Source organism: Micromesistius poutassou (genome assembly GCF_964030765.1).
Source record: "Micromesistius poutassou genome assembly, chromosome: 14".
Lineage (NCBI taxonomy): Eukaryota > Metazoa > Chordata > Actinopteri > Gadiformes > Gadidae > Micromesistius > Micromesistius poutassou.
In genome coordinates, this window is record NC_140284.1 from 10,185,335 (window position 1) to 10,209,343 (window position 24,009).

General features: G+C 46.4%; 1 protein-coding gene across 1 annotated transcript in view; it reads right to left on the reverse strand.

The window, feature by feature from the left end:
* Positions 1–24,009, reverse strand: part of rapgef4a (Rap guanine nucleotide exchange factor 4a) — a gene marked incomplete at its 3' end in the record, with an annotated part of 33,438 nt that overhangs the window by 5,030 nt on the left and 4,399 nt on the right. Inside the window, exons 5-20 of the mRNA XM_084478944.1 lie at positions 12,094–12,166; positions 10,898–10,962; positions 8,801–8,910; positions 8,174–8,292; positions 7,544–7,727; positions 5,925–6,009; positions 5,373–5,433; positions 4,988–5,064; positions 4,601–4,747; positions 3,526–3,635; positions 2,485–2,570; positions 2,077–2,165; positions 1,198–1,361; positions 858–872; positions 265–295; positions 103–181 (exon numbers count right to left, since the gene is read on the reverse strand). Of these exons, the coding sequence (XP_084335070.1) occupies positions 103–181; positions 265–295; positions 858–872; positions 1,198–1,361; positions 2,077–2,165; positions 2,485–2,570; positions 3,526–3,635; positions 4,601–4,747; positions 4,988–5,064; positions 5,373–5,433; positions 5,925–6,009; positions 7,544–7,727; positions 8,174–8,292; positions 8,801–8,910; positions 10,898–10,962; positions 12,094–12,166 (1,495 nt within the window). The remainder of the gene's footprint in view (positions 1–102; positions 182–264; positions 296–857; positions 873–1,197; positions 1,362–2,076; positions 2,166–2,484; positions 2,571–3,525; positions 3,636–4,600; positions 4,748–4,987; positions 5,065–5,372; positions 5,434–5,924; positions 6,010–7,543; positions 7,728–8,173; positions 8,293–8,800; positions 8,911–10,897; positions 10,963–12,093; positions 12,167–24,009) is intronic.

The following is a 24,009-nucleotide window of genomic DNA, read 5'->3' on the forward strand; positions in this document are numbered from 1 at the left end:
TTCTAGTTTCAACCAATGCCTACTATAGAGAGAAGAGAGAGATAACATCCCTAATGCTTAAGATACCAGTTGTCAATGTACACAATTTACAAAGCAACCCACTTTCATCTGTGCCTTTGATTGGCTGACGTTTCTGCAGCTTCTCGTCCCCCATGCTGAACTGTCTCAGGAGGATCTTGTGCTGAGAGAGATTCAAACCGGTACATTCAAAACCTTCACAGCTTTATTGAACTTTATTCCACAACACAACGGTCGACAGCATACCTTTTTCTTGGAGGCTCTCGCGTCTTCAGTGCTGATAAAAAATAAAATAATTAAGATCAACACACAAGAATAGTTTGCCAAATAAACTAAATACATGTCCTGTATCAAGGCCACTTTACAGACCAAATAAAGGAAGCACTTACTTGCTATTGACGATTTTCTGCAGGTCTGGGAGTTGGTCTTTGAGAGGGAGGACTCTGGCATCAGCTGTTACACACCTCAGAAACTCCTGCAATGAGAACTTAGCATCAAAGAAAGTAATGCAATATGCACATTAATATACTCAAGCAGAGCAGTGCACCCCAGCCTGGGTGGTGGTGTTTATGTATGGTATGCCTAGTGGGGGGCACATGGTCTAAAGGTGGGTCTACCTGTAGGATCTCTGAGCAAGATGCCTCACCCCTACCTGCTCACTCAGGACATGCATCTTAATCTAAAACTAAGATGCTTTGAGTGGAAGTGACTAGTAGCAGATTTTATCTAATTTAAAAAACAAAACTAAAATGTTCCCCAAATCGTTGAATCAGTAACCATCCATTTTACACTTCCTTGTTTATAACTCCATCACGTTAGGTTATGACCGGGTGGTGTACCAGAAGGGGATTGGCCTACAAGACAAGACAAGTTTATTGAATTTATACCTGCCACTTAAAACTAGTACTTAGCATTGTGTATGGTCTTATCCTAGCTATCTTTGTTTTATGGGTTAACCTAAGTAATGTTAGTGAATGGTACTTGATCTTTAGATCGATAGATGTATACTTTATTGATCCCCAGGGGGAATTCAAAGTTTACTTTACTGTACCGACAGAGATATATTTTTGTCTCTCCTTCTTCTGACAAATGTACTTGAAAGTCGCTTTGGATAAAAGCGTCTGCTAAATGCCCTCAATGTAAATGTAAATGTAAGGCAATCTTCAGGAGGGGGTGGACCTCTCCATGGGGGGCGGGGGGGCTACCTGGAGGAAGGCGAGGGAGGCGTCCTCCTCCTGCAGGTGGTGTCCATGCACGGCGGCCCAGCGCAGCACCAGCCGCACCACCCTCCGCTTGTTGTTCAGGGTGTAGTCCAGCTGCTCCTGCTCCGAGCCCTGAGATGCCTGGGCCCGGTAGGTGGTCCGCCCCGGTTAAGGACCACCACTCGACACACGGGGGACCCAGGTGGGGTGTGGGGGTGGAGAGGGATTATAGACACAACTATCAATCAGAGGGGGAGGGAGGGAGGGAGGGAGGGAGAGAGAGAGGGAGAGTGGGAGGGAGAGAGAGAGAGAGGGGGAGAGGGAGGGAGGGATGGGGAGAGAGGGAGGGAAGGATGGGGAGAGAGGGAGAGAGGGAGAGAGAGAGAGAGGTAGGGAGAGAGAGAGGGAGGGAGAGAGAGAGAGGTAGAGGGAGGGGGAGAGAGGGAGAGAGAGAGAGGGAGATGGAGGGAGAAAGAGAGCGAGAGGGAGGGAGAAGGAGAGAGAGCGAGGGGTAGGGAGAGAGAGAGGGAGGGAGAGAGAGAGAGAGGGGGAGGGAGAGGGAGAGGGAGCGAGAGAGAGAGAGAGAGGGGGGGAGGGAGAGGGAGAGAGGGAGAAGGAGGGGGAGGGGAGAGAGGGAGGGATGGGGAGTGGGAGAGAGAGAGAGAGAGGGAGAGAGAGAGAGAGGGAGAGGCAGCGAGAGAGACAGAGAGAGAGAGAGAGAGAGAGAGAGAGAATGAGAAAGACCAAATAATAACAGAAGACTCTCAGACTCTAGAGTGAGAATATGCCATCATGTGCACAGTATTTATAGACCTAACTGAAAGCGTTCATTGTTATCGTTCCAAGATGTAGCGGCCAAAGGATATTGGGCCATCAGTACGGGACACAGCCTGGCGTTGGGGATGAAGACGCAGTGCATGAGCACAAAGTCATCCAGGGAGGGGTCTGGGGAACGAAAACATCACAGAGGTCAAAGGTTATCACAGAGGATCATGGACGGTACCAAAACAATCGCTGGGGAAAAGTGATCGGGATAACATTGGAATTACGGAGACAGGTGTCCAAACAGGCTTGAGAGTGTAGCTGTTATATATAATAAACCTGTTACAAACTCAAACCCCACCTGTTCAAACTGGCATACTCACTATGACTGGTCACTGTGCACTATGTTTGGTTTTAATAATGTTTGATGCTGTTATTTTATGCTTTGTTGTTGTTATTTTATGCTTTTTACTCTATGTAAGGTGACCTTGGGTGCTGGTACCTGACTCGGTGAACTGGGCATCCAGCCGCATCATCTCCAGGAGATGCTCCAGGATCTTCTCTGGAGTCCCTGACATGATGGTGTATCTGCAGGAGACCACAGAGGAGAGACCCTCACTCATGAAGGTGCACCTGGCCGTATATCAAACCTGGGGCCGGTACCTGGGGCCCTTAACTGGGGCCGGTACCTGTAGCAGGTTTTAATAAATGTATAATCCAATGAACATAAGAATAGTTGTGTTTTCTTTAGCTTGGAACAAGTAATGAATTGGAGATGGAGACAAAGAAGACGAATGGAGATTCAAACTGCCATATCATTATCGCTGCACTGATGTTTCTGTTACACTATGGAAATTAGAAATAAGTGGTAGAGATCCGTCTATTAGGGCAAGCACTCACTAAGTCCTGCCCTGTGAGTCCTCATGAGCCATGCTTCCTACATTTCTAAAGGATTCCTACATTCAGAATCCCACCATGTTAAAACATACTCATACACATCTGTAGCCATGTGAATAATAAAAACCAGCATAGCCACTTCCTCTGTGTGCTCACTGGTATGTCTGGTTCTTTATTTGACCAAAGTGCTCTTTGCCAGACATCACTAGGGAGATGTTTAATAATTGAAGGATTCCATTTTCTATTTATATTAAAAAGAGGCTACTGTGTGCCCTTAATATGACTTTTCCTTATCTTAACCCTTAATAATCTTAATTTTTCCCCAAAAACAAAAAAAAGGAAAAAAAAGGAAAAGTATTAAAATAATTGTCTCGCCCCCACTTTCTCTCCCTTTCAGTCTTTCTCTCCCCTTTTCCTCTCTCTCCCTTTTTCTCCATCCTTCCCTCCCCCCCTTTCCTGTCTCTCTCCACCACCTCCCTCCCTCCCATCCTTTCCCCTCTCTCTCCCTCCCCCTTCTCCTCCTCCCTCTTTCGCCCCTTTCCCCTCTCTCTCCCCCTCTCCCTCACCTCTTGCCTCATCGACTCAACCACAACACACCACTATGCATGCTGGTACCCAGCAGGCTGCGAGAGGTCAGAGGTCGTACTTGTGGTGGGAGGGGGGGGTCCCGTGTGGGGGGGTCCGGCTGAGGCTCTTCTCCAGGACCAGGACGTCCTGGTGGTGCTCCTTCAGCCGCACCGTGTTCGCCTCCACCCCCTGCACACATTCATGCATTCACCACAAGGTAATGCACTCACTCAATACTGTATACTGTATCCACCACCATCAGGTGCAGTAATGCATTCATTACATCAGGCAGATGAATACATTATGTCTATCTGCTCTTTAAAATGAATGCTAGACTGCAGTACACTGACTGCAATGCTTAAATGTGTATTTACATGGGGTCGGTTTGAGCCTGTGGCTCTACAAACATAACAGACTTGACTTGAAACAACACTCCATCATGCCCAGATCATTGAGATCATGTGCTCTGTGCTGCTGCCTAACGTCAGGCAGCAACATGACCTCATCAACACGCCCCCTAAGCCCGCTGGATTACGGGGTCGGCCCCCCAGACAGATAGAGACCCCCCCGTCAGCGGTCTGATGGCTGGCCTCGGACCACCGGAAGGTCACTATGGGGGGTCTTTCTGACCATTCTAGGCATGAAATGTGTAAGATAAACACATGATTGCACACACACACACAGACACACGATCATCTATGCATGTTCCAATTCAATAAATGATGTAATTGACGTGCTTTATACAATAAAGACCAGGGGAAACTGTACAAGCCGACATTAAACAGACACTCAACTGGATTTAACAAAACATCAACTTTTCAATTGATTTTAGCGTAGTGAGTTTTAAATAACCAGTTGTACGAATACAATATCTTAAGTGGGATGTGTACATGGGATGTGTGGGATGTGTATATGTGTACACCTAGTTTCAAGAGTGTGACACCTGCTGAAGTGGACTTGAGAGAGCTACAAATTTTCCCACTGTGGGACTAATAAAGGATTATCTTATCTTATCTTACAACCTGTAGAGGGCTACAGTGCTGTGACTGTTTGTTTGCGGATGCATACAGGAGTTAACCAGCGTTGCCAGATTGGGAAGGATATCTGTCCCCCAATTTGGACAACGCTGGAGATAACCGAACCACCAGGCTCACCCGCAGGATCCGGTTGAAGTCCTCCTTGTCCACCCTCAGGAAGTGACAGTTGTCCTCGCGCAGCACGATGGACGCGGCGCGCGGCGAGTCGTTGACCAGCGCCAGCTTCCCGAAGTCATCGCCCTCGTGCAGCGTGCACACGACCCCCTGTGGAGAGCAACACGCCCGACACACCGTTGGAGCGATGGACTGACCCAGGATCACCTACCCAGTGGACTGTGGCAAACGTTCATCTCATCTATCCGTCATACATCTAGGTGGACAAGCCCACATGTCAGAAGAGGCCGATTTTCAAAACGGCTTGTAACGGCTAATCACAGTCACACCCAGTGGTATAATATGTCACCTTTATTGTCACATTTAACACTGAGTGAAGGAAACACCCACCTTTCCGTAGATGACCACATTGACGGAGCCCTTCAGGATGATGTACCACGACGTCCCCTCCTCCCCCTGACTGAACACTGGGGACAACAGCATCAAACAGCCAGTGTTAGCTCGCCATCTCGCCATCTCCTGTTCAAGCTTCATCCACGGTGGTTATTAATATAAACATGGATGTGTCTCATGAACAAATCCTCACATAGCTTTAAAAAGCATTGTGCTTTGTGATGCATGCATCATTCAAAATTTTACACAATATGCATCAATGCTTAACATATACAAGGAAATGTAAATTATATATTGTTTGGCTGTAAGTGCATCTGCTCGTAGGTTTTGCAAAAGTGTATATTTATTCAGTGTGTCCTCCTGTTGGTTTGTAGTTACTTACACACTGTTCCGGCGTTGGCATGAGACTCAAAGATCAGCACCCCTGACAGCTCCCTTTTTACCTGGAACACACAGAAGAGCATGAATCTAGACCTCTTAACCTGGAACACACAGAATATTATGATTCTAGACCTGGAACACACAGAAGAGCAGGAATCTAGACCTCTTAACCTGGAACCTCTTTATGCTTTAAGGGCAGACTTCTTCCAATGTAGTCAGAAAGAAAGCAGCCACATCATATCACATCATAGCACATGATTTCTCCACTGTGTATGCATGTGCTGGTCCTATATTAAACAGCTAGAAAGCAATGTTTAAATGAATATACAAACATTATCAACTAGAACATTTTAAACACAGTTCTTCTAAGCAGGACATGTTCATTCAGTGTAATCAATTGTGCCAAATGTCTTTGCAAGGGGGCATTTCAGGGTGCACATCTCCATAATGTTTACTTGGACAGTTTGACACACACATTGAACATTATGGCGTCTCTCTAATGGACAGAGGTGACAGGGTGCTGATTTCAGTCATCACTGGTCGCCGTACTCACAGTGATGGATAAATGGGATAAGGCTTTAATATGCAGCAACTCTTCATAGATGATCTCCAAATCATCTGCTGTCCTCTCTGACGGGCTGCGAGACATAAATAACAATCAGTTCAATTAAAAAACCCTCTGAAAACCTCAACGCAGTCAAACAAAAAGAACATCAGATTTGTTTGGAGTCCTTAAAATGAGGGCAGAATATTCAGACCCTGCAACAGAAGACCAATTAATTCAACCGTTAATTGGTATTTTGTACAAATTAAACTATTGATTGCTATTCATTGTTGGCAGTCTTTGTTTTGTCCATCAGTTGTACATTGTCCTGTCTAGTTTAATGGACGCACCCACGTCGAGTTCCTGTGTTTCTTATCGCCCCAGGCAGCCAAGAGTTGGAGTCTGCGTCTTCACCCCAAAGCTAACAGTCTTGTTAGTAGAGACGCAAAACACTTTTATTGAATTTCCGTGTCCAAAATAGACTTGACTCCTATCCGCAGCGAGTGAATAAACCCAGCCCCGCTATACTCACGGCCCATGTGCCTTGCTCCGTTAAAACAATACATTTACATTTACATTTAGGGTATTTAGCACACGCTTTTATCCAAAGCGACTTACAATAAGTACATTTGCCAGAAGAAAGAGAAACAACAATACATCGCTGTCATACAATAAGTGCGTACATTAAGTGCCCGGACGTACAACATACAATAAGTGCGTACATTAAGTGCCAGGACGTACAACATACAATAATGCCGCTTTTCCACCGCCAGTACCAACTCAACTCGACTCGACTCGCCTCGACTCAACTCGGTTTGGTTGCGTTTCCATCTAAAAAAGTACCTCTTCAATGTGGGCGGGTCGTAGAAAAGAACCTCTCCACCATGGGCGGGTCGTCATTAGGTTTTAATAACGGGAGACGCGATTCCCGGGAAATCTGAATCTGATCAAGACTATTTCCTGATTCCCGGGAAAGGTTATGATGGGAAATAAAATAAAATAAAAAGCGCAATGACTGCGCGTCTATTGTTGTCATACGGTAACGTTGATAGAGGCGAAACTCGAGGAAAGGAACGACACTGAAACGAAACAGCGAAATGCTGATCCTCCGGAGCCGGTCCGTGGACTCCAGCCACGCCGGACACACACAACCACGCCCGACACACATAACGACGCGCAGCCTAACTCTAGCCCCGGGAAAGGAGCGACACACACGGCGAAACGCTGATCAGTGTCCCCCTCGGGAGCGGGTTCGTGGACTCCAACCACGCCGGACACAACTTAACTTTGAGTGATTATTCCCATTTACAGCCGCTGGCCAATCAGTTACCAGCAGCCTGTTTACGTCACACAAAAGTACCTACTCCTCTCGCTTGGAACCTCGACGGAGGTAGTACTAAAAAAAAGTACCCGGTACTAGGTACCGGGTACTTTTTTGGCCAATGGAAACGCAAAAAAGGCGTGGCGAGTCGAGTCGAGCTGGTACTGGCAGTGGAAAAGCGGCAAAAGTGTGTACATTAAGTGCCAGGACGTACAACATACAATGAGTGTGTTATGCGGTTTGAGTTCATCTTCAGATGGCGCTACGGTCTGCCCCGGCCTCTGCCCTCCTCTGACCCGGGCCTCACCGTTTCCTGAGGACCATGCGGAGGTGGGCGTCGGGGCCGAGCTGGGACAGGAGCACCAGGGCCTCCTGCAGCTCGTCGGGGCCCTCCTTCTGGTCCTCGTCGCCGGGCGGGGCCGGCTCCTCCTGCTCGTCGCAGAGGAAGCGGTAGAAGACGTACTTGTCCTGGAAGCTGAGCTCCTGGTCCACTGAGAGCCGCCGCGCAGCGGAGGGAAGGATCAGGGAACAGGGGGGGGGGGGTTTGGGTGTTAACGTCGAGACGCACCAAGCATACACGTATGAGGCATACACGCACACACACACACGCACACACACACACACCTGTAAAACACAAACAAACACACATACACACATTAACACCCATCAAACACACAAATGCACACACACACACACACACACACACACACACACACACAGAAACACCCATCAAACACATACATAATTGTCTCACACACACACACACACATACACACAGGTCAAACACATACATAATCTTCACACACACAACACACACACACACACACACATACATACATACATACATACATACATACATACATACATACATACATACATACATACATACATATATATATATATACATACATACATACACACACACAGTGAGCCTCACCATGGTTGAGGACCCCTTCCTCCAGGAGGGCCTGCCACATGCCGACCGCCTGGCCCCGGGAGTGGACGCAGCTCTGCTGCATCTGCCAGTCGACCAGCTCTATCCCCACACAGCACCTCCTGGAACACAAAGACACAGCGCTGTAACACTTAGAGACACAGCACTGTAACACTGAGACACTGTAACACAAATAGACACAGCACTGCAACACAGAGAGACACAGCACTGTAACACAGAGACACTGTAACACAAATAGACACAGCACTGCAACACATAAAGACACAGCACTGTAACACAGAGACACTGTAACACAAATAGACACAGCACTGTAACACAGAGACACTGTAACACAGAGACACTGTAACACAAAGAGACACAGCACTGTAACACATAGAGACAAAGCACTGTAACACATGGAGATACAGCACCGCCTGTAATGCAGAGAAACAGCACTGTAACACAGAGACACTGTAACACAGAGACAGACAGAGAGAGAGAGAGAGAGAGAGAGAGAGAGAGAGAGAGAGAGAGAGAGAGAGAGAGAGAGAGAGAGAGACCCGGGGCACACTTTTCAACACAGCTAATCCAGCGCTTCATGCACGTCACCAGTAGGTGATGTGAGCCCACCTGTAGGTCTTCAGATGGTACTTCCGGTCTCGGATCATGTGTGGTACCCTGGCCAGGATGGCCTTATGGAGAACCTTCCCAGCCCACAAGACGTTCTCAGACGGAACCTTCTGGGGGATACAGGGAGAGGGACACGGAACACAGAGTGAAGATAATAAATAAAGTTGTATTTGAAAAGCATGCTGATAATGATGTGTGTTGTGATGTGATGGAAAGCAGACAGGACAAACACTGCCCTCTATTGGTGGGAATGGGGTGTTGCAATACCTGGGAAAATGATATAGGATGGGCTTTGGCTGGACTTTGAATGAGTGGCTTCTGGAAAACAAGACAAAAGAAAATAATAAAATCATAGGATGAAAAAGGAAAGGAAAAGTCATTAATGAAATGGAAACCTAAATGCAAAAAAAGTTGGACCAGTGGAGTTAAAAGTGGATCTGGATTTTATGTTCACATTGTAGTGAGGACACATTCCTGTTCCCGACCCCGGTTGGGAAGCGTTTGATTGGTTCTGGATCACGTTAGGAGGAAAGTTCATTGCCTTTCGGGTCAACATGAAACCAAATACAGCACTGGGCATCTCTCTCCTACTCTCCCATAAGGATTACCATTTTGTGATGTGTGTCTGTGTGTGTGTGTGTGTGTGTGTTTGTGCATGCGTGCATGGCAGTGTGTGTGCATGGCAGTGTGTGTGTGTGTGTGTGTGTGTGTGTGTGTGTGTGTGTGTGTGTGTGTGCATGTGTGTGTGTGTGTGTGTGTGTGTGTGTGTGTGTGTGTGTGTGTGTGTGTGTGTATGTGTGTGTGTGCGTGTGTCTGTGTGTGTGTGTGTGTGTGTGAGCATGTGTGTGTGTGGGTGGGTGGGCAGTGACATTTAAAAGGCTAACTTCATGCTCCAGTAAACATGGCTACTACTCACATATGTGCTCAGCGATTCCTTTAAGTACAGCTTTAGCATTATTTATTGACATTGTTGTTTCTACAACAGTAAATAAGCCCAGATTTGTTTTATTTTAAACGCAAGACATAAAATGGGCTTTAAATGATTACAAATGTTGACATATGTACTTATGTAATGTTGAGCCATGTTGAACACAGAGATTATAGTAGATATGATTCATAGAATGGATAGAGAGAAGGGGGGGGGCGGAGAGAGAGAGGGAGGGAGAGAGAGAGAGAGAGATGAAGCATGATGAAGAAAGGACGGTAGATAGGGAAATAGAGAGAAAAAAGTGATAAAAAGATACAAAGAGATGGACAATAAACAAGAGGGAAAACAAAAAACGAGAGGGAGAGAGTGGGAGGATGGGAGACAGAAAACCAAGAGAGATAAAAACAAAAGGGAAAAGAGAGTGGGGGGGAGAAAACACTCTCTCTCTCTCTCTCTCTCTCTCTCTCTCTCTCTCTCTCTCTCTCTCTCTCTCTCTCTCTCTCTCTCTCTCTCTCTCTCTCTCTCTCTCTCTCTCTCCCCCTCTCTCTCTCCCTCCCTCCCTCCCTCCCTCTCTCAACGCCCTGAAGACACAATGCACAAGCGTCCATAAATCAGGAGGGGTCTCCGTGTTATCATTTGAGCGGGAAACGAGTGCCAGGCCAAGCTGGAACAGGAAGAAGTGCGACCGGTAAGCAGGACCTCCATATTATATTTAGACTCCCTACACAAACCCCACAGCCCACACAAACATGTCAGAGACCCGGCCCGGTCTGACTGGCTGAAGGATGGACCACACCAACGGTTGTGTTAAATGGACTGCATTTATACAGCGCTTTTCTAACCAGTGGCCACTCAGGGCGCTTTACAATATTGCCTGACATTCACCAATTCATGCACATATTCATGCATTTACACAACAATGGCGGTGTCAACCATGCAAGGCGACAGCCAGCTCGTCAGGAGCAGTTAGGGTGAGGTGTCTTGCTCAGGGAAACCTCACCCTCAGCTAGGAGGAGCAAGGTATCGAACTAGCCATTTTCCAGTTACCAGCCTGGCTGTGCTACCGCCTGAGCTGCATGCCGCCCACGAATGCTGCTGAATGGATCATGAATAAGTGTGGTGAATAAAGTGGTGTGAACGTGAGGCCGTGGTGACACGTGAAGGATTACCTTATTCAGATGTTTGGCGAGTGGCCCTGCGGTGTTGTTGCTGATGTTCTCTTTGTCCGGCGTTTCTGAACGGGAAAAATACATGAATCTGTCACAAAAATGGACCCCGACGAATTGATGAAGCGAAATCATTAAAATACCTGGGTGCATAATACTGCGAGAAACAAAATCTTAATGCATGCAGTCATTTTATGCAAAAACTAGAGACCTGCTTGTACTTTACACGGACAGACGCACAATGAGCAACACATTTCGCATGCATGGTTTGCTCTTCAACTTGTTAACCAAATGCTCATTTGAAAATCTAAAGAGCGGATTATGAAACAGCATTATTACGCTCATACTGTGTTCGTGTTCAGCTCTGTCATGCCAGGGTCTGGAGAGATGAGTACTTATGGCTCCAAGCCCTCCAGCACCAAGCCTCCTACCCAGCCAAGCCTGCTCCGGCCAAAAGTTGTCCGTGGGGGGTGGGGGGGGGGGGGGGGGAATAGCCCGGCTATTCTTAGACTGAACTTGTAGTTTTCCGATAACAGCAAAACAAAGACTGAAACCCCAAATGACAGGAAAGGTGGGCAGCGGCTGACGTCATGAGGGGGACGCTTATATCCGCCTATTTGAGAAAGGTTATTTAGCGAGTGCAGCCGATGACTGTTGCTGATTTCCTGATTAGTGTGGAGAAAGACTTTGATTCGATGCAGGGGGGTTTGTTGTGTTTTATAAAGTCACATCAGTTACATCAGGACGCATGTTGTTCTGATGTTCAACGTAAGAGAAAGTTGCACCTATTTGTATTAATTTGCACCAATTTGTATTGATTTTCAGTACAATTCCACATTACTTGATACAAGTAATTTCTATTTCATTTCTACAAAACAGGGCAATTGAAGTTCAAAATGTACGTCCTTGCACTTAAAAGTTGTACTTAGCATTGTGTAGCATCTTATCCTAGCTAGCTGTGTTATATACAGGGAATGGCTTAACCTAGCAATTGTTAGTGCTTGTTTCCATGAACATCTTACTTGCTTACTTACTGTACCGACAGCGATATATTGTTGTTTCTTCTGACAAATGTACTTATTGTTAGTTGCTTTGGATAAAAGTGTCTTCTAAATGCCCTAAATGTAAATGTAAATGTTAATGTACATAAAATGATGAATGAAATGCTTTGGTTCATTCTGCATCTACAGCAGACTTACGGTCGTTACTGCGGCTGTTTTCCATGACACCGTAAGGCGGGGGCAGCAGGCCGGCCATGTACTGGTGATAATTCTGTAAAGACAGGAAACACCACAGTCAAAAACAATAATCACATTTCTTCCGTCGCACACTGTCTTTCGTCTCACAAGCCAAAAATACTACGTTGAGCGACATCATCAGCGTGGAAGTTAAAGTTAAAATGACAAACGAATGACGTGCATGCATGTGTGAGTGTGTGCACATGCAGAATATGAGGCCTGTTTTGCACGGTCTGTGTGTTTCAGAGTAAGAGTGCAGCGTAGACGTCAGGCTGCCAGGGCTGCGGTCACAGGCAGATTAATCAGGGCATAACAGTGGCTGTAAGGAACTCTTACAGCCACTGGGCCAGGCAGCCCTGCGTTATGTAATATGTAATTTCCCTCTGCCCATTTGTTCACATAAATGTCACGTCTTTCTCTTTGTGACAGCCCAGAAGCGATCAAATCAGAGACTGGGGTCAAATGCATTTTTTTCAGCAAACAATAGTATAATTAAATAGCTCTAGGCTTTGTATATCGCAAACATACATCTATCTAACTTAACCCTACTAAAGCTTAACAATATAAGTACTTTGAGTAATATGAGTACAGTGTAAGCGTCTGTGTTATTGAATGCATTCGATGGATGTAATGAAGCTGGGGTCAACCGGTTTCCAGGTTACATATGGAGGTAAAGTGTGTGAGCCCTCTGAACGAGGTCTGATAGAATAGCTTATTGTGGTCCGCTCGGCAGCAGAGCTCAACAAGGTCGCCAGAGACCCGCTGAAAGGCAGGAATCGGGAGTCATTTGATACATTATGACAAAGTGCTCTCAGAGGTCGCGCTTTGAATTAAATTCTAACCTCTGAGGTCGCTTAACCGCATTAAGAACATTAGAATCCCCCTCTCCCCTCTCTCCCCTCTCCCCACTCTCCCCTCTCTCCTCCTACAGAAGCCATTTAAAATCCCATAATGACCTCATTAAAAAGAAAAAATGCTTTCTCACTAATCTTCATGAAAAGCTGTGAAATCGACTTGGGAATATCCGAACCGTATAGAGATAAACATCACCATTCCAGATTCACAATGGCCTTCATCAACCTACATGCCAGATTCTATTAACATCATTTAGCAGACACTTTTATCCAAAGCGACATGCACTGAAATACATCATTCTTACACATCTCAATAAGGAGCAGGTGTGTGTGTGTGTGTGGGGGGGGGGGGTTAGGGAGCATCTTGCTCGAGGACCCCTACAGGAAGTCTGCGGTCACCGGGCTTCCAACCCAGAACCTTTCGGCTCCGACGTGAACGGCTTCTTTCAGGGGACTAAAGAAGCACGCGATGACATTAGTGGGACAAAAAATGAAGCTAATGGAGTGACACCTCGTGTCGACAGAGAACCACTTTGAACTGGTGGTGTGGGAGAGTGCTGGGTCCGTGGGGAGCTGGAGACGGAGGAGTGGCCCGCTGGCTGGTGTGGGTGGAGACTGCAGCTAGGGTGGGGATGTTTTTTTAAGATTGGATTAGTGGGGGATTAGGAGTATTGCGGGGTGTGTAAAACCACTCTGTGTTTATTTTGTTAGCGATGACGTCGCAGCCCGTGCTGCACTCGCTTTGACTCCTGCTTGGAAGTCAGGGAAGAGGGAATGTTACGGAACAATCGCTCATGGCAACAGAAAAACTACCAGCAAAGCATTTTAGCGTTAAGTGTCGCTTCACAACAATAGAGTGGGAGGCTTTCCATGAACGAAATTGGGAAAGCGACAAGGAAATTTGACTGATTTTGTTTTCATGAAACAGTTTTCCTATCTCTACCTTATAGTATGACATTACAGATTACACTATGTGTAAAATATCTTAATTGTACCTTACTACTAATAATTCATAAGGACTATGGCTTAAAGTAAAGCTAAAATCCCCATCAGCCTGATAAAATAGTACATTTGTATTGTATTGTTTCCTATGCAGAGCGGGATGTAGTTCATCTCCTTCAGGAATCCATAAAGATGATGTATCTTAATATGAGTTTATCCTCCTTCCTTCCTGCCTCCCGCCACAAGAATGGACTTTATTTGGACAATGCATTACGTCACTGCTGCGCCAACGGCAACATAAACATTAAGACTTTTGGCAGACAGTTACATAACATTAGTATTCCACCACCCTGACCTTCTACATTAAACACAACAACAATAAAACATAAATCGTTTTATGCTCTTCCTTTTTATCATCAGTACTCAGAGGCAGAGTGCCAAGAAGGAATTTGGCCTGATTACAGCTCCGTATTAAGTGCTCAATGGTAGGTGATGGAGTTACAATGGTAATAATAGATCTATGATGATGATCATCATCATCATAGCCTGCTCCTCCACACAAGGGGCAATGCATGAAACGGTTTTAATGGTGCTGTAAAGTACCGCCACACTGTCCAAGTAACCGTCAGAACTTTAACAGTAACAACGGCTGCAGCCAACACACATAAATACTGTTTAAGGACGTTGTTCAAATCAATAGTAAATCAAATCATGAAGGTAGGAATGGGATGCAAACTATTTTAAGATGTACATTCACGCAAAGATGTACATTTTATCATTTGTTCATTTGTAATTCAGATCAATAAAAGTTACTTTGTAGATCAAGTTTTTCCTCACATTATATCAAGGCATAACCATGGATGAACAGCATATTAAACAGTAAAAATCTAGCACATATTTAAATTAACTATTAGTACTTAGTCCCTTTTCAAAATCAATTGAAATACACAGAAATATATGGACATATGGACATTCAAACAGGGTAGCCATCTTAATAAAAGATAAGCTTTTTTTAACAGGAAAGCATGCATCATCCATGTAAAAAACACTGACTTTAACCATGACTGTCGCCCTGCTTCCCCTGGCTGTGATAAACGCAGCGGACTGAACCGGCTGATAGTGAGCATGCATAACAGAACAACTCCATACTATATTTATACTATACCAACTATAATTCACTAACCATGAATAATTAAACTAACTATAATCCTGAAAAGGTTCTTCTGGACATGCTCCAAACACGCAGAGATACATACCCCCTCTCCTGCTGTCCATCTAGAGTCCAGACCCTGACCTCAGCTCTCCTCCCCACCCCCCAGATCTCCTGGACCCACTACTAGCTGAGGATCCCCGGCCACACACACACACACACACACACACACACACACGCCCAGACCTGGTCGTCGCGTGTGCAGTGGTCCCATGCTTCTCCAGAGGGCCATGCTTGTGCACGCCTCCTCTCCCTCTGAGCATCGCTCTGCATGGGTGCACACTTGTGTATATTGAATTATTCACCCGGATTACATAACGTGTGCATGTTCTCCACGTTCTCCAACACACTCACACAATTATTCCAGGACGTATTCGGAGGTCCGTTTTCAACTATTGCTGAAAACGATTTGCTTCATGCTACTCATTACTTATTTCCACAAATCCAAAGCGGAAACTATTAAGTGTAATTTGGCCGGCATTTCATCGTAAAAAGACATCCCTGGTGTAAGAAGAAAAAGAAAAACATTGCAATGTTGACAAGTTTGACAACGCCTGTCTTACCGAGTGCTGATGACAGCCAAGGCCCCTCCTCCAGGTCTGCCACCGACCGTTCTGATTCCCCACACCTCCTCTGTCCAGGTGTTGGCGAGGCCCACCTGGGGTCTACCGTTAAGTCCTGACCCCTCGGCCCTCCTGGGGTCTAGCACACGGTCCTGACGTCCTGACTAGGTCCACGTGGGTATCTAGCGCACAATCCAGACCCCTCGGTCCACCCGGGGGTCTAGCGTGCAGTCCTGACCCCTCGGTCCACCTGGGAGTCTAGCGTGCGGCCGGCTGCGGTGTGGCCCCTGGGGGTCTTGCGTGAGGCGGGCTGCGGTGTGGCCCCTGGGGGTCTAGCATGCGGCGGGCTGCGGTGTGGCCCCTGGGGGTCTTGCGTGAGGCGGGCTGCGGAGTGGCCCCTGGGGGTCTAGCGTGCGGCGGGCTGCGCTGTGGCCCCTGCCTCCATGCTGCTGTTAGGCCAGAGAGAGTAGACTGACACACGGGGCCGGCAGAGGGCCAGTCCCCAGCTCACTTCCTCCCAGCCATGGTTGCTAGGCGATTATTCCCTCCCCCCGCCCTCTCTCTCTCTCTGGCTCTCCCTCTCTATTGCTCTCTCTCTATCTCTCTCTTTCCAATCTCTACCTCTCTTGCGCTGCCTCTCTCTCTCTCTTCACTCTATGTCCCTCGCTCTCTGGCTGTCCCTCTCTACTGCTCTCTCTATCTCTCTCTTTACACTCTCTACCTCTCTTGCTCTGCCCCTCCCTCTCTCTCTCTTCACTCTCTCTAACTTTGTTTGTCTCTCTCTCTCTCTCTCTCTCTCCTCTCTCTCTCTCTCCCTCTTTCTCCCTCTTCACTCTCTGTCCCACTCTCTCCATCTCTCTTGCGCTCCTTCTCTCTCTCTCTCTCTCTCTCTCTCTTCTCACACTATCTATATCTCTCTACCTCTCTTGCTCTCCTTTTCTTTATCTTTCTCTACCTCTCTCTCTACTGCTTCATTTACAGTATTTCTGTCTCCCTCTCTTTCGCTGCTCCCCCGGTCTCTCTACTTCTCACTCGTCTTTTTTCACCCTCTCCACCTCTACCTCTGTTACTGTTTCCTCTTAGTCCAACACGCCTGGATGTGGTAACATATGTGCTCTGGGGTGACATCTGAATGCGATGTTTGTTACGTATGTGATGTGGCGTTAAATCTGTATGTGCTGTTGCATGTGATGTGGCGTTAAATCTGTTTGTGCTGTTGTATGTGATGTGGAGTTAGATCTGTTTGTGCTGTTGTATGTGATCTGGTGTTAGGTCCAGGGCTCCTGGCTCCGTCCACATTAAGCCTCTCCTCTCTGTAGAGGGCCTTTTATCTCTGACCTTGTTAGTGATCACAGACTCACAGGACAGCTGCGTTCTAAACTCGTTGGGTCCTTAAAGGGATATGCAGTGATATCGGTAAAGTTAGCCTTTGCCTGTCTTACCCAGATTCAGATGAGTTGCTTAATTTCAAATTCATCATTGTGCTTCCAGAAGAGGGGTTTCCTGGGTTAGCATTTGCCTTCAGTTAGCCGTTTCCATTGAAACGCAGAGTTACAGTAGCCTAGCTCCTGTTCATGTGAGGGGTATACACTTTGATGGTGATGTCACCATAACACATTGCCATGGGCCCTTTCTATGGCAGATGTATTTTCTCTGTAATACAATCGCTCATACTTTTTCATATTAATCTGTTTGGGACGTTTTAAAATCGTAGCAATCTTTTTTTTTTTCCAACATATACAAACTAAGACGAATTACCAGCATTTCTCAAATTCAGAACTCAAGTAAGGATTCGTACGACTTGACGTAACTAATCCATCAAGTAGGTTCTGCCCCCGGTGGGACGCCATAGCATCGGGCCAGGGATCGGGAGGGTGGGGGGAGCAGGTGCAGATCAATATGGATCTGAATCCCTCGTCCTCAGCCACTCAGCAGCACACAGCCAGCTGCTCTGAACCCAACAAACAGCCTGATTACCAGAACGCAAAGGGAACTAATGGCACATAGAAACCACAGCTTGTGCTCTGGAGGGGGAAACGTACATGCTTTAAATGTGACCACTCATATTTAAAGCAGAGACAAGGATTTTGAGACATGGATTCTTTTGTAAACGTGCGCAAAAAATTAAATAAAACAAGTCGGTTCACAAAGACTTCCATTGCAGAATCACTTTATAATGGTCTATTACTGTAAGAATTGACGTGACCTCAATTAAATATGCATCATTCACACATTCTCCCATGAGATGAATTGGAAGTCTTCCGTATGGAGATAAACTGAGAAAGGCTGTGGAAGATACAAGATATCTTGACACAACATGGTGGCTAATGTATACGCACTGCGTTTGTGTTCTGTATTCCAGGAATATGTTGGCGGGTTTCCCATGGAAGCCATCAATCTTCACGGAGCTTCACGGATAATGTAATAGATCCCATTGAACTCTTGTTCTAAGTGATGTAATTACAACATCCTTGATTGAATCCCAGCGCTGTCCACTTGACTACAGCGGACCTAACCATGAAACAATGTTCAGCACACTCACTGGCATTAGTTCATGACATTATGGAGCTCCTAAATGCTAAACGCAGTGCACAAGGGTCTTAATAATGTGTTACAGCAATTTGTTCATTGAACAGTTTTTATTTTCCTTTTTTCTTCTGGTTACATTCCAAGCTTCTGAGGATTAGATAAGGAAATAAACAGCAGCGCGGTTGATGCAAATCTTGCTACTCTTCCCATGCGTGTGTGTTTATGTGTGCATCCACGTGTGTGCATGTGTGTGTGTGTGTGTGTGTGTGTGTGTGTGTGTGTGTGTGAGTGCATGCGTGTGCATGTATGTATGTGTGCGTGTGTGTATCCGCAGTGCACTGGGAAGGAATCTCGTTTGCTTTGGCCTATAGCTCGGAACTATGAACGCCCCCCCCCCCAGACACACACACACATGCACACACACACGCGCACACATGCACACACACACACACACACACACACACACACACACACATGCTCACACACACACACACACACACACACACACACACACACACATGCTCACACACACACACACACACACATGCTCTCACACACACACACACACCCACACACACACACACACACACACACACACACACACACACACACACGCTCAGACCCCAGAGGCCACACACTGAGTCTCTGCCACTTCCTGTTCATCAGCTCTCTCTCTACTGACCCAGCAGGCAGCCTTCAGGACCCCTCCTCCTCCTACACCTCCTCCTCCTCCTACACCTCCTCCCCCTCATACACCTACTGCTCCTCCTCATACACCTCCTCCTCCTTCTCCTTCCCCTCATACACCTCCCCCTCCTCCACCTCCTTCACCTCCTCCTCTCCCCTCACATCACCCCTCCACCTCCCCCTCCTCCTCCTCATACTATTCCTCCTCCTCCTCCCCCTCATACACCTCCTCCACTTTCTTCACCTCCTCCTCTCCCGTCATCAACCCTCCACCACCTCCTCCTCATTCTCATACACCGACTCCCCGTCCTCCTCATACAACTCCTCCTCCTCCTCCTCCTCCTCATACACCACCTCCTCCTCCTCATACACCTCATCCTCCTCCTCCTCCTCATACACCTCCTCCTCCTCCTCCTCATACACCTCACCCTCTCCTCCTCCTCCTCATACACCTCCTCCTCCTCCTCCTCATACACCTCACCCTCTCCTCCTCCTCCTCATACACCTCGTCCTCCTCCTCCTCCTCATACACCTCCTCCTCCTCATACACCTCATCCTCCTCATACACCTCGTCCTCCTCCTCCTCCTCATACACCTCGTCCTCCTCCTCCTCCTCATACACCTCCTCCTCCTCCTCCTCATACACCTCCTCCTCCTCATACACCTCATCCTCCTCCTCCTCCTCATACACCTCCTCCTCCTCATACACCTCATCCTCCTCCTCATCCTTCTCCTCCTCCTCCTCATCCTCCTCCTCATACACCTCATCCTCCTCCTCCTCCTCATACACCTCCTCCTCCTCATATACCTCATCCTCCTCCTCCTCCTCCTCCTCCTCCTTATACACCTCATCCTCCTCCTCTTCCTCATACACCTCCTCCTCCTCCTCATACACCTCCTCCTCCTCCTCCTCCTCCTCCTCCTCCTCCTCCTCCTCATACACCTCATCCTCCTCCTCCTCCTCATAAACCTCCTCCTCTTCCCTCGCGTCACCCCTCCACCCCCCGATCAACAGGCAGACCTCCAGTTTGAACACACACTACCCAGAGAGCTCCCTCGTTCCTCTGTAGGCCCTTTCTCCTGGAACCTGCTTCTGAACAACCTGCTGCAGTACAGGTGTAGCGTTTTCTCACACTCACATTCAATTGTTCTGATGTGACCTTTTAGCGACGCGTTTGTTTGTGTACTGGAGTTGTCAGGGGTGACCAAGCAGGCGTGAGAGACACGAGCTGAGATACAAAAAAGGGTGGAGGGTTCAATTCCCCAAAACAAGAACAAGGTAGACAAAACAGTAAATGGGGAACCCAACATAAAATAAATAACTGAATGTTGCGACGGCTGTCTTAATTAATATAATTCCAATGTTTGTGATTGAGTTTGTTCATAAAAGAGCATTATAAAGTATATATTATTAATATTTATGACACAACGTTATATCAGATACGATACCTTATGTGAAACAAGCCACTAGTTCTGAAACTGAAAATGTGTATATTGCCCCTTTTCCACCGACTGTACCAGCTCAACTCGCCTCGACTCGCCTCAACTTGGCCCGCCTTTTTTTTGTGTTTCGATCGCCAAAAAAAGTACCTAATACCTGGTACCTGGTACTTTTTTTAGTAGCACCTCCGTCGAGGTTCCAAGCGAGCTGAGCTGGTACTTTTGTGTTTTTTTCATTGCGTTTTTTTATTCTATTTTATTTCCCGTTTCCCGTCATAACCTTTCCCGGGAATCAGGAAATAATCTTGATCAGATTTCCCGGGAATCCCGTCTCCCAGGATTAAACCCTAATGACGACCCACCTACGAAGAGGTTCTTTACTATGACCCACCCACGGCGAAGGGGTACTTTTTTAGATGGAAACACGACGTGCCTGGAACAAAACCAAGTTGCACTGCGCTAAGTCATGGAGAGTTGAGCTGTGTGTGTGTGTGTGTGTGTGTGTGTGTGTGTGTGTGTGTGTGTGTGTGTGTGTGTGTGTGTGTGTGTGTGTGTGTGTGTACCATGGGGCTAGAGGCTTGTGATTGTAACAGCTCTCCTCCCAGGGAGTCTCCATCTTAGCAGCGGCCAGACACAGGAAACAAAGATATGATGTGGAGATCTGGGGCTGTGTGTGCGTGCGTGTGTGCGTGAGTGTATGCGTGTGCGCGCATGTGTGCTTAGATTGGTTACACAAGCATACACTGACCAAGTCATTTGTGAGCAGTCATGGACAGATAGGAAAGTTAAGGGTCTGATAGGTTGGGAATAAAACATTCATATGTATGCATAAAGATTCAAAGTTAAAGTTAAAATGTCTCTGTATCTATAGAGAGATGTTTTGATTACTATGGAGTACAGTTTTAATGGCTTCCCACACATTGTGTCTCCGTGGCATTGTTATGTACCACAATGTAATGCATAAGAATACAATAAATTATAAAGTTATGCCTGTAATCTCTATCTTAACACTTGTAGAAGACTGTAGAAGAATAACACCTTTAACATAACATTTGAGCCAGACATGAAAATATGTGGGAAAAAAATTTGTTTGAACTGAATAATTCTCTTGTAACGAGCCTATCGTTAAGAGATCCATGCCGTCTGGGTTGGTCTGGTGGTCCCAGACAGTATCTTCTGTAGGAGGACTGTGGACATGAAGATGTACAAGGTGTAGGACTGTGTACCCCATGTTCAGACTGTGTCCAAATCTCTCCCCCCCCCCCACGTTACGACCGGTCCTCCAAACACTCAATAAATATTGGGCATATTTCAAGGGTTTTAAATATTTCATGAATCATGAATCATTAACACAGCTGGTAAGAAGTGTGATGATGCGTAATCTCTTCACATAACAACCGCCGTCTTCAACATCAAACTGGAGACGTGTGAGATGTGACAGGAAAGTGTGTAAATCAGTCCGTTTCATTACAGACCGATGCTGGGATACGTTGTGTTTCATGAGCTGAGTGTAAAAACAGCCGAGGCGGACGTACCGATTTGACAGATCCGGTCCTCAGAGTATCATTGGTCGAGGCGTGGTCAGTAGTAGCGTAAACAACAAAGTCAATGTTGTGGTGTGAATTATAGATGATACGTCTGAATGAGTTAACACAGCTCACGGTCAGCAAAGAGGAGACGGACACAAGCCGCTGAAATCGACCTGACTTGTAACCTATATATTAATTAAGGACAGCTGTCCAATAGAAACACTAATTGACGTAGAGAGAGAGAGGAGAGAGAGAGACCTGTGATGTTATGTTGTTTCACTAACAACACTTGGAAGGGATTTACCATCATAGATTCAACTTAACAAATGTTCTAAGAAAGAACATATAGAAATAGAAATACATATGGTTAATAGAACATATTGGGATATGTGTAGAATATATGTGACTAAAACGGTTTGTTCATAAAAAAAAAAAAAAAAAAAATTGAATAAAAGAGTAAATACAACAAGAGGAGAACCCAAAATAGTAGTAAGACAACCGTAATATCTGAGTAATCTTTAGCCCTGATCTGATGAAGAATGGCCCGGTATTAAGACCCAGGCCAGAGTCACCCTCCCCAGCACACCCTGGGGCTCACAGGAACCAGACCTCCTGATTTAGGAGGACAGCCCTGCTCAAAGGCTGCAGTAGTAAAACAGCGAGAGTAGCTCTTTAAACAGTGTGACTTACAGCTCAAGTCATGGGTTTGTGGCCCGGACGTTGGGAGAAGCCATAACTGACCTGCATCCGTTAATCGTAAACACTGTGGTAGTGTTACTGTTTTCATATGTACACGGCTCAGGTAAGTACCAAGTGTATATATACATTTAGAGATTCAAAAATGACAAGCCCACATTCACATGCTAATCAAAATGTTGTTTAAATGTACTTGTATCCGCCTTTTATTATTATTATTATTACCATCATTAACGTTATTAAGAGTTCCGTCAATCAAAATCTATTTTGTGACACTGCAGCACCATCTAGTGGAGCATCGCGGCTCATGCTGGCAGGAACTGGCGAAATGTCAATACAGAAAATAAAAAGTTAACTAAAGAGTTCAGACTTTAAATAAAACAAGGCTCTGCCCGCACTTCTTATTTACATTTACAACCCATAATCAATATCACAATAGGGTTTAAAGCGCTGACGGACCACAGTGAGACAAAACAGCCCGCTCAGCAGAGCTGAAAACACATGAATGAATAATAAAGACCAACAGGACCCAGTATTACACACTTTACTTTACACTTTACACATTGCTCTCAAGTTGTTAAGCCCCTGTAAGTTATATAAATATCTGTATTTCCTCTGTCAATTGTCCATAATTCTATTACCTTGACGGTATTATATTTTCTAATGCGTTTAATAATGTATACATTGTGAACTAGGCTACTTGCAGGAAAAAAAAACATTATGGTAAAGTAAAGAAAATCATATAGGATCGTTTGAAGCTGAAACCTATGTTTCAGCTCAAATATGAACACTATGGCATTCAAAGAAAATTTGCTTTGGGCTGAGAGTTCTATAGGCAGAAGGGGGTTAGAAGGAGGTATTATCACCATGGTTCATTTGCTCCATTTAGTTTTTTGAGATGGTAGCCAAAGTAGTTTTGGTCATAGCGTCAGTGTGGGCATCCCTTGGTGGGTGTGTCTGTTCGCGCCTGAATCCAGCAGTGATCAGCCTGTCACTCACCCCCCCATAGAGGAACAGCCTGTCACTCACCCCCCATAGAGGAACAGCCTGTCACTCACACCCCATAGAGGAACAGCCTGTCATTCACCCCCCATAGAGGAACAGCCTGTCACTCACACCCCATAGAGGAACAGCCTGTCACTCACCCCCCCATAGAGGAACAGCCTGTCACTCACCCCCCCATAGAGGAACAGCCTGTCACTCACCCCCCATAGAGGAACAGCCTGTCACTCACCCCCCATAGAGGAACAGCCTGTCACTCACCCCCCATAGAGGAACAGCCTGTCACTCACACCCCATAGAGGAACAGCCTGTCACTCACCCCCCCATAGAGGAACAGCCTGTCACTCACACCCCATAGAGGAACAGCCTGTCATTCACCCCCCATAGAGGAACAGCCTGTCACTCACCCCCCATAGAGGAACAGC